The sequence below is a fragment of a genome, unplaced genomic scaffold (genome assembly GCF_019419815.1).
Source record: "Pyrus x bretschneideri cultivar Hongxiangsu unplaced genomic scaffold, Pyrus_bretschneideri_v1 Contig2, whole genome shotgun sequence".
Taxonomy (NCBI): domain Eukaryota; kingdom Viridiplantae; phylum Streptophyta; class Magnoliopsida; order Rosales; family Rosaceae; genus Pyrus; species Pyrus x bretschneideri.
The window spans coordinates 1,128,118-1,142,283 of record NW_025999501.1 but is presented as its reverse complement, the minus strand read 5'-3'; the positions used below and the strand labels follow the sequence as shown (position 1 = coordinate 1,142,283).

General features: G+C 36.2%; 1 protein-coding gene across 1 annotated transcript; it reads right to left on the bottom strand.

The window, feature by feature from the left end:
* Positions 1-7,988: 7,988 nt before the first annotated feature.
* On the bottom strand, positions 7,989-12,749 carry LOC103956693 (phosphatidylinositol 4-phosphate 5-kinase 1). The gene is made up of 8 exons (XM_009368716.3): positions 11,073-12,749; positions 10,778-10,942; positions 10,434-10,599; positions 10,138-10,248; positions 9,843-10,036; positions 9,630-9,760; positions 9,445-9,538; positions 7,989-8,966 (listed from the first exon to the last, which is right to left on the bottom strand). Exons 1-8 carry the CDS (start codon positions 12,221-12,223, stop codon positions 8,657-8,659), a joined length of 2,322 nt encoding a protein of 773 aa, XP_009366991.1. The 5' UTR covers positions 12,224-12,749; the 3' UTR covers positions 7,989-8,656.
* Positions 12,750-14,166: the final 1,417 nt, after the last annotated feature.

Genomic DNA, 14,166 nt, shown 5'->3' with positions numbered 1-14,166 from the left:
GCAACTTATCAAACACTCTAGGATCACTAGTCACATGATCAATGACTTCAGTATCAATTATCCACTTCTTTGTTCTATCAAGATGCATAATAACACTATGATTATATTGAGTCATTTAGCCAACACATAAATATTTAAGGCACAAAGGATGCAGCGGAACTGAGACAATTTACCAATAATACTATTGATGTTGTACCAGAATCACTATTCACTTACACACTATGGTAGATCATTGTTCACGGTATTATAGCAGAATCACTGTCACTAGCATACAATGTTTAACAAGCACTATTCAAAAAAAATTCTTTTTTTACTAAAAGAAATCACTAAAACAAAAACCCTAACTGAATACTTAGGTCACAGTACTAAGAAAAAATGGGCACAAAAAATTAAAGCACACATGTCACCAAAAGCGAATGCTTTTATGCCAAGTTGAATTGAACATGATAAATACCAAAAATATAAAACAATATTTGGAGAACTCTTTGTATATTCATTAAACTCCCAAATAAAGTTTATATAAGAGTTGTAATTGGTATTACACATATACTTTATTGATGTAGAACAAAATGCTATTATTCACAATTAACTAATATTTACACATATAACTCGCATAACGTTCAACAATTCTTAATTCTTGGGAAATGAAATTGAATTCATATTCTCCCTCTCTCACGTTCGAAGGCATGAATAATCACAAATTAAACTCAAGAGTACATATTTACGTATACTTATATTTCATCAACCTTCCACTCTCCATCCATACACTGTAATGGCGCGTTTACCAACCGGAGTTGGGATGAAATGAAAGGGAATCATTCCCGATTGAAAGGATTCCAGTGTTTACTCCACACTAAGGGCTGGTTTGGTATTGATATGCTTTGAAAAAAAGATGCTTCTGCTGTGCTGTGAGAATAAGCAGCTGTGAAATAAAGCAGCAGAGTGTTTGGTAAACTTTTTTGTAAAAGTGCTTTTGAAAGAAAAAAAAACAGTATTAGTGTTTGGTAAATTTTTATGTAAAACAGATGTGAAAAAAGCCGGTTTTTCAAAGCTGGGTTTTGCAGCTTCTTGTTTTTGGCTTTTTTTTCACCCAAAACTGTGAAAAAAAGCTGAAGCTGAGTGTTTACCAAACACAAAAATAGCTCCCAGCTTTTTTTGATAGCAGCTTTTTTTAGAATCACCTCAGTACCAAACCAGGTCTAAGATTTCCCTGAAATCTAACTCACACCGACTAAGGAGCAGGAAACAGAGACAGGAAGGAGATGAAAAAGGGAAAAAGAATCAAAGAAGGAAATGCGGTTGTAGTCTTCTGCAGCCACAGATAAATCACTTTTTTTATTTACTATTATATTATATAAAAGGGAAATTTAACAAAAAGTTTCCGATGCTGTTCACTTTAACCAAAAACCACATTTTTACACTAAAAAGTGAATCATGATACTATTCATTGTACCCTTTATTTTATCCTTATTATTAAAACTCAAAGTTTTCAAACTCTTTCTATTAGTTTTCCTTATATAAAATTGTATTAAAAGCAATCAGCATAAAATATTTGATTTGTGACATGGGCATTTTAGTAATTGTAATGTTTTACACTCCGATTCTATTGATTAGTAAACAATTTTATGGATTCACTACTATTTCTATTCTGATTCCAGAACATTTTGGTAAATAGCTTTTATGGAAATCTAGATTTTGATTCTTCTCAATCTAATTCCTCTTCAATTCAATTCATCTTCAATCTAATTCATCCAATTTTGATTACGGTTACGTAAACAAATAATAAGAGTTTCCCTTTAATATTTAAGTAATAAAATTAAATATGTCAGCCTGGCCGGTTACTTTGTCTGAAATACCCCCAACACAATGAGCGAAGAAGGGTACGATTTATGGTACAACTGGTAATAAACTTCTTTTATTGGTCCGAACATAATAATCCCCACATAAAACAGAGAAAAGCGTATATCTCCGTTGCCAGATGAAATCTACGGACACTGTCTTGAACAAATAACAATTTATTTAATTTCTTTCTTATATGCTTTTTAGGCTTGCAAAGCAAAATGGCCAGCTAGGTTAGACATAGCCAGTGGTAGCAGCCACTCAACTCTATCCCAAACAACACACGTCAGACTTGGGTAACTGTGACTCTCGTCTTCTGTTTCAATTACTGTTTGGCTGCCAAGAAAAAACTGGTGAGAAAATTACAGTAGTGTTTCTTTTCAACTACAGCGAGAGAGAGAGAGAGAGAGAGAGTAAAAAGTTAAACACCAAGTTGCAACGACTATTAGTTGGTTAGTTAAAGGGTAACTTTACCTTTACACGGTTTAAGTTTTCGAGTGATTTTTAAAACTAATTACAAAGTATCAATTTTTTAGTTCTTCATTAATTTGATAATGCGACGATTATGGGACTCGTTTATTTTAGTACACGTGTAAGGCACACTTGCACTACATTAATAAATAAAAACGAGCTTTTGTTTTTCCTAAATTGAAGCTCTGCATCACCAAAAACTACAATTTCGCACAGTTCTGTTTCAAATTGTGTTTAGTTCAGTTCATACGTCAAATCGAATGTCTTTAGGACCATGTCAATATTAAGTCAGATACTATGCAATCAAATTTAAAAAGTAAGAAAAAGCTTTAACTGATGTGTCAATTCTACGTGAATTGATATATGATTTTTTTTATTGACAAGTATGACGTATGAGAAGGGTGCTAACAATTATTGTTTACTTATTTTTAGCTACGTGCCTTGAAATTTCACTTTGATCTCAATTTGTTCGGATAATTCAAAAGTCATCACTTTACTTCTTGAAACACAAAATTTGTGCCACTTTGACTTATGGACTCTCTTTTCTCTCTAAAACTTATACATAGTCTCCTGAAACATACGTGAAACTCAACACCCAATAAGACTATGCCACATATGTAATAAATTTGATTATAAACTTTCATAATGAGTTAACATTCAACAATAATATAACATTAAGTTTTAAAGAAATTGAAAAGATAAAAATAAAATAAAAAATTGATTAGCCTGACGCACCTAGCAAACTCACATAAGAAATTACTAGATCTAAGATAATATAGAGTGAATTTTAAGTTTTATAAAGACGACTTTCAAGTTTTAGGAGAAAAATGAGATCAAACTCCAGTTCTAAGGACAAAGTGGAGCAAACTTTGAGTTTCAAGGAGTAAAGTGACGACTTTTAAGTTACATGGACAAAAGTGAGATTAAAATCGAGTTACAGGAAGTACAACTAAAATTAAGCCTATTTTTTAATTATTTATTGTTGGGTCTCATTGAAGAACTAATCTTGAAAATTATTTTAATTGATTTCTTTTTTAAAATGGGTCTTACAAATATCAGTTATAAGAAAAAAAATATGAATTGGAGGAACATAAAATGTGACATTATCACGTCAGCCATTAAATTAACATTTGACATTTATCTTTTGACATCTTCCATGAGATGCTTTCATATTGCATGCCATAAATTTATAGGACTAGACCTTCAAATAAACAAAATTGATTAGTTAATACAATTTCAAAACTTCATGATATAATTTGAAAAAATTAAAATTTCGTGACTAATTTTTAAAATTAACTCGAACTTGAAGTTAAAGAGTGTAAATTGTTCTTTTATAAATTCCTAAACCCAATTGTACAAGAATATGGTTGAGAGTTGAGACTTTACAGCAGGACGGCTGACTTCACTTCTCACAATCTTTAGGTGTTGGGCAGGTTGGGAATTTTAATGAGTAATGTTGTTGTTGTTGTTGTTGTTGATGATTGAATTATTACTTAAGTATTGATTAATGTGCTTATTGTTTATTAGTGACACATCAATTGATTTACAAATTTGGTTTCAAAATTTGGTCTCCCTAGCATGATATAGATCAAATTAGGATTTGATAGAATTTTAATAGGTTTTAAAATCCAAGTGTAATCAATTACAATTTAAAAAGAGGATTTTAAAAGACTGAATTGTGGTGTAGTCAAATTGGGATTTAAGAGAACTTTAAAGGCTAAATCCAAATTGAGGGGTAGTCGATTAGGATTTTAAAGAATACATCTAAATTTAGGTGTAGTGAGAACGTCAAAAATTTGCTAGAATTTTAATGTCAGAAGAATTTTGATGCATTTGAAGGTGGGTGGTATGAATACCAAATGTTGTCAAGTTTATGATTGATATTATTTATTTTTTGAAAAATGAAAAAGATGGTGGGAGACCTCTAAAATGCATTTTGGTGACGTGGTCATTAAATTTGTAGCACAATGATGTAAACACATAAGCAAGAAATTAAGCGTTTGAATTAATTTTAGGGTAACCTAACAAGTTATTTGTTATCAGACTTTGATACATCATCATATAAATTTTTTTGAAATTAGAGTTTATGTATCTACCTACAACCTTAAAAGTCAAATCCCAAACCTTCTCATTAGCACCAGAAAACACGTTTAGGAGTAAAAGGGTAATGTTAAATGTCAATTTGGTAGGTAAAATTTGACAAAGAAAAGGCAACAAGCATACAATGCTTAAGGAAGGGAAGAGTATAGCCTTGTGTTTACTCTCATTAGCTTGAACTTGGTGGCTGTGTAAAATGATATGTTAGATAATCCACTTTATTGTGGATTCATGTCCAGTTACGTTCATCTCATATTTGAACACAATAAACAATAAACTAAACTCAAGTCCATTTTAATTAGTCACAACCTATTCCAATCAGCCCACCAATCAAACCCAAAAACTACTTGGCAATACATAAATTATATCTCTTTGTAAGTCATTCAAAAGTTTCTCAATATTTCAATATTGGAAATTTCTTAACAAACAATGTCCCCTCATGTGTTACAACATTAAAGTTAACCACGTGAATAATAAATATTGAGTAACGTAAACCGCAGAGTTTCACATGTGGGCTAACTTTGCTTTGATAACATGGCAAGGTGCCAAAACCACTCCAGAACACCCTCCACCAATTATTGTGAGTCTTGAAAATATGCAGCCATGGATGGAGCCACTGCAATTCTAGCCCCACGCCCAGCCATGGCAGGATGACGTCATCCATGTGAACATGCCGCGTGGGGCCAGGTCAAAAGCTAGAATGAAATATTAATTGCCACATGACACTTTTTTAACTTTCTGATTCGAATGGTAACTTCAATCCAATGATCTTTATTTTTTTGTAAATAAAAATTAACAAAAATCATAAAAAATTGAAAATTTTGAAAATAAAATGTGCACATGTAACGTAACTATAGCATCCTATTCTAAATTAATCTCGCCTATTAAATAATTGAATCATACATGAAAAATAAAATAATCAAATGGAACACTAAGTGTTAAGGCAGATCACTATTCATAATGGGTGGGAAGTGGATTAAGAAGCAGTTCGCTATTCATGCAAATTACTCCTCCCAACCCCCTCTAGCGCCAATCTACCAAAATGGGTGGAAATGCTCTTATAAGCCTTTCAAGGTTTATTAATCTTTTGATATGTGACATTTCTTCCATCTTTTCAAATCCGTATGCATGTTTTCTATTCAAGTGATATAATCGCACCAACACACAATTTTTTTATACTCTAGTTTGTGACCTTCCAATCCAACTGTATAATAATGTGTTAATATGAACTGTATAACCAATTACCAGTTCTTTTGGAACAGAACTGAACTTAATCAAAAGTTTATCACGTGACGAGAAATACAAATAGACTAGAACAATATTTAGTTACTTAAATATGTGTACAAACTCATACTCAAAACTTTAGTGTTTGAGTCATAGAGTTTTGTACTTCTGATCAGAACCATTTATATTATAAATCACACTGTAAATATTATCTATGAAAAAAAATGAATAAATTAAGGTCGTTTAGTCAATCTATTCTAGCAAATACATAGTTGGTTCGGAATGTTTTTACCAATTTCGTTCATTTGTTTATATATAGTTCGATAACTAAATGACTTTATTTTTAATTGATTTTTTGCAGATGTAATCTTTATAGTGATTTATATATGAACGTTTCTTATTATAAACATGAAGTTTTATAAATTGTCAACGAACAATTTTGAGTAGGAACTCTTACTCATTCTTTAAATAGCCAGGTATTGTTGGAAAGATTATTCCAATTCCATAAAAATTTCTCTCTCATGACTCGTATGAATCACGTGGTACCACTCAAGCTTGCATTACCGAGAACTACCCTACATTGTTCATTTGGATGCACAAATGATGATCATAAGCTCCGGACTTCCAGCGCCAGTTATCCACAAAACTTAAGTTTTAATTATTAATGAGGTTTTGTTTTGTGTTCTCAGTGGCTTCCTTTTGTAATAAAATAAGATTTTGTACATATAAAATGTTGCAAGCATTACTACAAGTCTACAACTTAAACTTCGGATTGATCAAAGAAAGGTGACAAAAGCTAGATATGATTACTTGAAATTTGAAACAATATTTTATAGGAATATTTGTTAATTTATTCCCTAAACTTGTATACATCTGTAAATTTTCTTTTTAAATTTTAATTTTAGTTGATTACCTTCCTGAACTTTTATAATTGGTCAGTTTTCTTCTCAAGCTTTAATTTTAGCTAATTATCCCTCTGAACTTTTATAAAATTTCAAAAGATAATCGGTTAAAATGAAAATTCAGAAGGAAAATTAGCACCTCGTTCATGAACAAACCGACAAATATCTCTATATTATATTAAATCAATTAGATTCATAAGATCATATTTCATCATAACAACAGAGGGAGGCAGACACTGGCTTTGGGTCTGAGCTATGAGACTCTAGTTGGTCCCAGAAAGGCCATGGTCAAAAAAGAGACACACAAAGCATACTATATATATGCATATGTGTGTACGTATATTTCTCTTCTCCTTTCTCGGCTTGGACCAAAACTTTGACCTCTCTTCTCTCTCTGCAAAGTGCAAAAATTGCACCACTCCCAATGCCCTAATTTATCTTTTGTTTCTGCTCCCTCTTAAATAAATTATTTACCATCTGGTTTGGTCAATGCCTTGGAATGAGTCAAATGGACCACTGTTTTTGTTTCCCCTTCCCACTTTTGCTTTGGCAACCATTTCTTTCTGTTTTTTACAAATGCTCTCAATGCTGCTGGTTTTTTTTCACCATTTATTTTATGATGAAAATTATTATTATTATTATTAAGGAAATGAGAGGATAATATTAACTTTCAAAGGAGACTGAGATAGTTTAAAGGAAATTTTAACGAAAAGTTTCTAGTACTGTTCATTTTAACGAAAAATCATATTTTTACACTAAAAAGTCAATCTTGATACTATTCACTTTATCCTTTATTTTGTGTTAAAACTCAAAGTTTTCAAGCCTTTTTCATTAATTTTCCTTAGTTTAAAACTCGAAATGCAAGAATAGAAACAATTATCCACTGCTACCAAAGAATATCTTATGTTTTGAAGTTTTTATCCGTTGGATTTTAATTTAAATTTTTGATGAAAAAATCGAAGGGTTAATAATTTAGGATTTTTACTACTTAGTACTACAATTTAATATTATTTTTCTTCATTTATAAATAAAAGATCTTAAATTTGATTCTCGCCAAAAATAAATTTGAACCATATTATTACTAGCTCATTGTAAGATTTAACGCACTCCCTCACTATTTAATGTAGATAATATCGCTTGTTCAAAAAACTAAATTTAATCCGAGACTTTTTGAATTGAATAGGTAAAAAGTAGAATGCAGTAATTGAGGATGCAACACAGAAACAGTGGTAAACAAGAAGAGGCAGAGGCAGCGCATCTTTCTCCCTTTGCTTTCTCTGCTTTTGATACTACAACTACTACACCTTCCCTCTTCCTTCCTTTCACTGCAAAAAGCTACCCCCACTGACCCCATTTTACTCGACATTTGCACAAAAACCCCTCAATTTTCCTTTTCTTTTCTCTTAACCCAACAGATAAAAGGATGAGAGAGAGAGAGAGAGAGAGAGAGAGAGATTCCGTGGGCCTACTGAGTTGATTATTCAAACATTGTCTTCAAAATATAACATACAAATCCATCAAATCTGCATAATTGCATAAACCATCCCCCATTTTTTCATAGTTTCTCTATAAACTCTCCTCTCCCCTGTACACTCTTTGTTATTCCAAGTCTCTCCCTCTCTCCACCCTCTTTTTTTCCCCTTTTTTTTTTTTTTTTTTTTTTTTTTTTTTTTTTTGTGAATCTTCTGAGTGGGAAGAAAACCCATATTTTGGTCCGTTCCCTAGACCACCTATCTTTCAAATCTTCACATTCCTTGATCACCACAAAAAATTCACCTAAAACCGGAAAACAAAATAAAAAAGAATTAAAAATAAAAAAGAACCCAATGTACAAACGCCACCCAAATCCCCCGCCAACAACCAACACCTTTGGCTGTGTCTTCAAAATTCTTCAGCCATAGGAGCGGCATTTCACCCAACAACCACAAAGCTTCTGCCGTTTCTGCCTGCCGCGGTTGCCGTTGTAGTCCAGCCGTCTCTCAATTACCCCAAGTCATTTCTACTCCATCCACCCACCGGAGCTGCTTGAGATTTCCTTGTTGTCGGACAAGGATCATATGTTGAATCTTCTTAATCCAATCCAACAGTATTGGTTTTGCACTCGGCGATTTTCCATTTTGAGACTACCTGTCTTCTATGAAAATTCTTCCGATGAAATCCCTGAACCTCTTTGAGTAAAGCTTGGGATCAACGGCTGAGATCGAAGCTGGGTCAGCTTGCAATGATTTATATGCATGCTCTAACTTCTTGCTGATATCGTAGTCTTGTAAAATGTCGATGATCCCAAAGTAAAGGACTACGTCGTAGATTTCACCGCTGCGTGAAGGGGTCAAATGGCTGAACCCACCAGGAGTGTACTGATCAAAATCACTCCTTCGAGCCATCCGCTCTGCCCTTGCAGGCATATTGGCTCCTAAACAGATCAATGGTTTCCTGATAGAGAATACATGTTTTCATATCAGTTTTAGAACATATGATTCATCCAGTAGCATCAGTAAAATACGTTTTCCCTTAAACTAAACTCATCCACTAATCCACCCACTATCCAGATATCTATGTTATATAGTTTCCTACTCCTCGACCATAAAAAAAAAATTGGTAAAAATGCAAGGGTCTATCGATGTTAGTCGTATTATTTTCGCATTGGGAGAGCTTATGTGAGATATTGGTAATAACAAATGACCTGAATTTGAAGAAATTACCAAGATCCCACATGTATCCAAACCACAAACCAACGCTACCCAATCATTTGATGACACTGAATTCAATGTCGGAATTATCCGCCCACCCAATTCCATTATATAACTAAGATGACAAAAGCTCAACCACAGCATCCTTTCTATAAATCTTTGCCAAAGCAATCGAGTATATCTTATGCTAGAAGAAAACAAGATATGATTCGTAAAAATACCGGCCAGATAACACTCGATCCATGTCTTGTAGCTCAGCCTCGATAAATCGACACCCGCGCATAAACTTTTCATTTTGATACGAATCTTTCTGGCCTACAAGGGTCAGACACTCAATTTAGCATTCTCGTACACACAAAATTACTTAACCTACAATAACCTGACGAGGAAGATAAGTTCAAATTACCAGAGCGCAAATAAAATGGTGAAAGCCCCATTTTGTCATACGTAGTGCCATCATAGAAATGAAGACCAACCAAAAGACTGTAATCCATGATTCTCTCTGCTTCCAAAAACTCGCAATCCAGATCGATTTGCCTGCAAATGTCTAACCTAATTAGTACAAGGCTAAGAGAGAACAATTCCAAAAAGGGGAGGAGGGGGAATTACTCAGACTTACTTCATAAGCTCATGGTACCATTTTCCTTGGAGGCGAAACACAAAGTTAAGATCCAAGTCCTTGAGAGTTGTGATTTCATCAATCTCCCCTTCAGGCTTATCAGTTGTTCGACCATGGGAGGATCCCTTCAAGTCAAATCGTCTATGTATTCTGTACTCGGAGCAGAACAAATTGCCCATCACGATAAACCTCGTCTGTTTTCCAATCAAAGGACAAAAGTTAGAAAATAAGTCCTATCATTGAACAAAGAGCTTGATTGTTCTAACCAATGCAAATTAGCCTCCCCAACATGTACCTTCTGGCCGCCGACAGGTTTGACACAATGCACACCATAGAACTTTGTCACAAGAGAATTTTCATACCGAGACATATGTCTGTAATAACTCGAAAGCATCCTGATAAGCACCTGAAAACGAAAAACTAGTCAGATCATTTCAGCAACGTCAACCTTTGAAATGCCGAATGAAGAAAACATAGTACTTAGGAAACAAACAAGTCAGCAGAGCGCTAATTATGCCCCAGAAATGTCCAATTGTCTCCAGTTAAGTATAAAATGAATACTAAAGAAGTCAAAACAGGTGGGCAACTAACCTTGACCTCTGATTTCTTGACTGTTTTAATCATAAATCTATCGTCCTGAGTCAGGTAAAAAAAGCTTCCACTCTTCCCTGGAGAAGAAAGCTCCCTAAGCGCATCATTTCCGCAAATAGCCAGCATATAATCGGCAGGATCTACTTGGAATAGCTCCCTCAAACGTCTGAAATAACGATTTGAGTTTTTATATTTTAGAAACAAAACTCGTAAGAATGTAGTTCGAATAGCTCAATGCTTGTTATCAGAACTTCTAGTTATAGTATTCCATTGATAAAATATGGTAATCCAACAGTAAGTGATCGACTAAAATATAGAGCTACGGGCTGAAAAGCATAACATACCTGAACACCATAGGACAATAGTCCTTCCATCGGAACTCAAACGACTGATGGGGCGGCGTTTTGTTCGATCCTTCGGGTGGAAACCTGGTCCAGAACTTCTCCTTCGGATCGAAATCACTGGGCTTAAGGTCCCGGACTATCGAAGCGTGCTTCCCGATTGAGTACCTAAGCACCAAACACATCAAATATCAAACACCAAACTCCAAAAAATCAAACCCAAAAACTTATACTCACTCCAAAACTAGTAAATTAGCAAAATCGAAGAATCGAAAAATCGACAAAATGGAATAAGTACCTAATGCCCAGTTGAAGATTGAGCATCAAATCGTAATTCTTATGCCCTTTGGAAATAGTCTGGCCGGGCTTCTTGGGCTCGCCGGAGAAACAACAAGGACTCCGCCGGAACTTCCCGAACCCATCTCGATCGACAGCGGCGCCGTTTCGATAGAACATCGAAGCCTCCACATTATCGATGATATCACAAGTGATATCCCCAGCTTCCCCATCCGACTCCCAAATACAAATCCTGGGGAAAGTCCTCTCCGCCAAGCTCCCTCTCGCCCCATCCACCGACGAAACGCTGCGTTTTCGCATCTCCGCCCCGAAATCCCCAATGTCGGTCAGTCTCTGCTCCTTTCCGCCGTTAGCCGGATAGAATGTCCCGTTAAGCTGATGAACCTTCAAGTCCTTGTTCCATATCCCAACATAGCAACTGCCGTCAGGCCAGGTGAATATTCCGTTACCTTTGGGAACGCCGTTTTCCCACTGCCCGTCGTATTTGTTCCCGTTGGCCCAAATCAAAACGCCCCGACCCGAAATGACGCCGTTTCGCCACTCGCCGACATACTCATTGCCGTTCTCCCAAACGTACCGGCCTTGTCCCTCCTGGACGTTTCGCTTCCACGTACCCTCGTAGAAATCGCCGTTCGCGTACCGCTTTTCCCCGAACCCGTGTTTCCGATCCGATGACCAGGAGCCCCGATACGTGTCCCCGTCGGATCCGGTGAACGTCCCACGCCCCTCCATCCGACCCGACTTGAACTCGCCCTCGTAAGTCGCGCCCGATGGCCACGAGAACCGGCCTTTCCCTGACGCCTTGCCACGTCGCCACTCCCCTTCGTACATGCACCCGTCGGCCCAGAGGTACTTGCCGGATCCGTGCGGGTGCGACCCGGAGAAGCTCCCGATGTAGAGATCTCCGTTCGGCAGGTGCCTCTCGACGCTCGACGACGTCGTGGTGGGGAAAGTCGAGATGGTAGTGGTCGTCGTCGGCGTCACTCGCCGCGTCGTCGCCTGAGATCGGCTGCGGCCGACTGAAGCTACCGCCGCCGGTGCCAACACCAACTGCGTCGACAGCTCTCTCTCCCCTTTCTCCTCCTCCGACCTCTTCTTCTTGGGGTGGGAAACGACGTCGCTCGGCGATTCACACAGCAGTGCTTCGCGCATTTTTGCCTCACATATATACACACCCACAACCCACAAAAACGCAAACAGTGACAGCACTCTCACAGCAAAGCGGACAGCTCTGAACTCTCACCTCGCGCTCCTGGGTCAGTCCGGCAACACTGGCGTTGCTGAACTCGCCGGAAAACGAAATCCGGTGGGCGTTTGTAGCGGAGCAATGGGTGATGTTTGCTCTTTTTGTTGGTTTTTTGGAATTTGGGTTTCTCTTTTGTCTTTGCTGGGTCTTCTCTTTCTCTTTTTTGAGTGCTTTGTGTTTTGGGAAAATAGGTGGGAATAGGAATCCTACAAACCAACACAAGGCGCAGCAGAGAAAAGGATAGAGAGAGAAACTCAGATGAGAGAGAGTGTAAAGACGATGAGAGAGAAAACCCCAAAACAAATACGAAAACCCAAAAATAAATAAATAAATTTTAAAAACAAATAAAAAATGAAAAAAGGTTAAGGAAGAAGGAAGAAGGAGGACGGACGGAGAATTGATGAGCCGGCTTTTGCCTAGGGAACGTTGCTGCTGCCAACGAAATACTGCCCCCACTCCCATGCCCCCGCGTCAGCTTTCTTGTTCCATTTTTTCAGTTGACGAATTTGCCCCCGTGCTATTCCTTTCGTATTCCTCCGTCGTCTCGTCGTGACGTGACGGAATCGCCTGGGAATATGAAGATTCACGAGGCTGGAAGCCTTAGGGGCAATGTACGGTTACGTAATTTCGACAACCCTCGTTTGCCCTTGTCTTTTTCTTGGATTGGCATTTTTTAAATGACGAATCTGCCAGCGTGGATTTCGCTTTATTACGGGTTTTGCCTGCTTGGTGGGGACCACTCTCCTGAATTATGTGACGTGTCCAATGTTTTGACGACCCTATTTATACCTCACGAGATTATTACCACCGAACGAACGTGTGTTTGTGTTCTCTACTTATCTTACATTGTCAAATGTCTAAAAACCAGTGAATTTTGGATGTGATAGTTAGCCAAGTTAGCCAATTCATATATAATATCGTATGTATGTGTATTTTCATATAGCGTTTTTGTATACAAGAGATACTAGAGAAGAAGAATCAATTTCAAGAACTCGAGCAGGCCAGAAAGCTTTAATCAATAAAATCACAAACACTTTTAAATAGGACTATCAAACAGTTACATAGTGTTATTAACTCATGTACTTATTGTTAATGTGACATTCTGAAACACTAATACAAGGTCATGTATTAATGGCTCAATAAGTATTAGTGGAAATAAACTTTTTTTTTTTTTTAAACTAAGTCCTTATAACTAGATCTGTCAATGGATTGAATTTTGTCCTGGATCCGATTCAAATATGATGTAATTACCACACTATAAATCGCACCTTCCAATCCGATTATCTGAATAAGACCCAAGTTCGATAATCCGATTATAAATGAATCTGAATATGGATCAAGGTTGATCAGATCCGACATAATATAACATATTATTTATTTTTATTTACTTGCATCCTACTTTATTATTATTCAATATGAAACTCTTAATTAAAAATAATAAAATAATGATGTTACTAGTGGTATTTTAATCTTTTCTAAGTCTTAAATTAAATCTGATAAGGATCTGATCTATCTAAATTCGATGCTAATTGGATTCGGATCGACAAGTGAGATCCGGTGATATGAATGGGTAACAAATCCGTTAATCTGATTGTAAATGAATTCGGATACAGATCAAAACTGATTTGATCCGAATCCGACCTATTTACAAGTCTGCTCCTATCCAAAGGTATATTAATTATAAACAAACTCACGTGTATAATATTAGTGAAATTATAACATCATGAGATAATATGACAGTCACGTTGAAAAATCTCTCCATAACTCCAAACTCATTGCCATTGAATATAAATTAATTGTCAACCCATATCACATAACATGATTTGGAAAGAAAAATAAATTATATTAC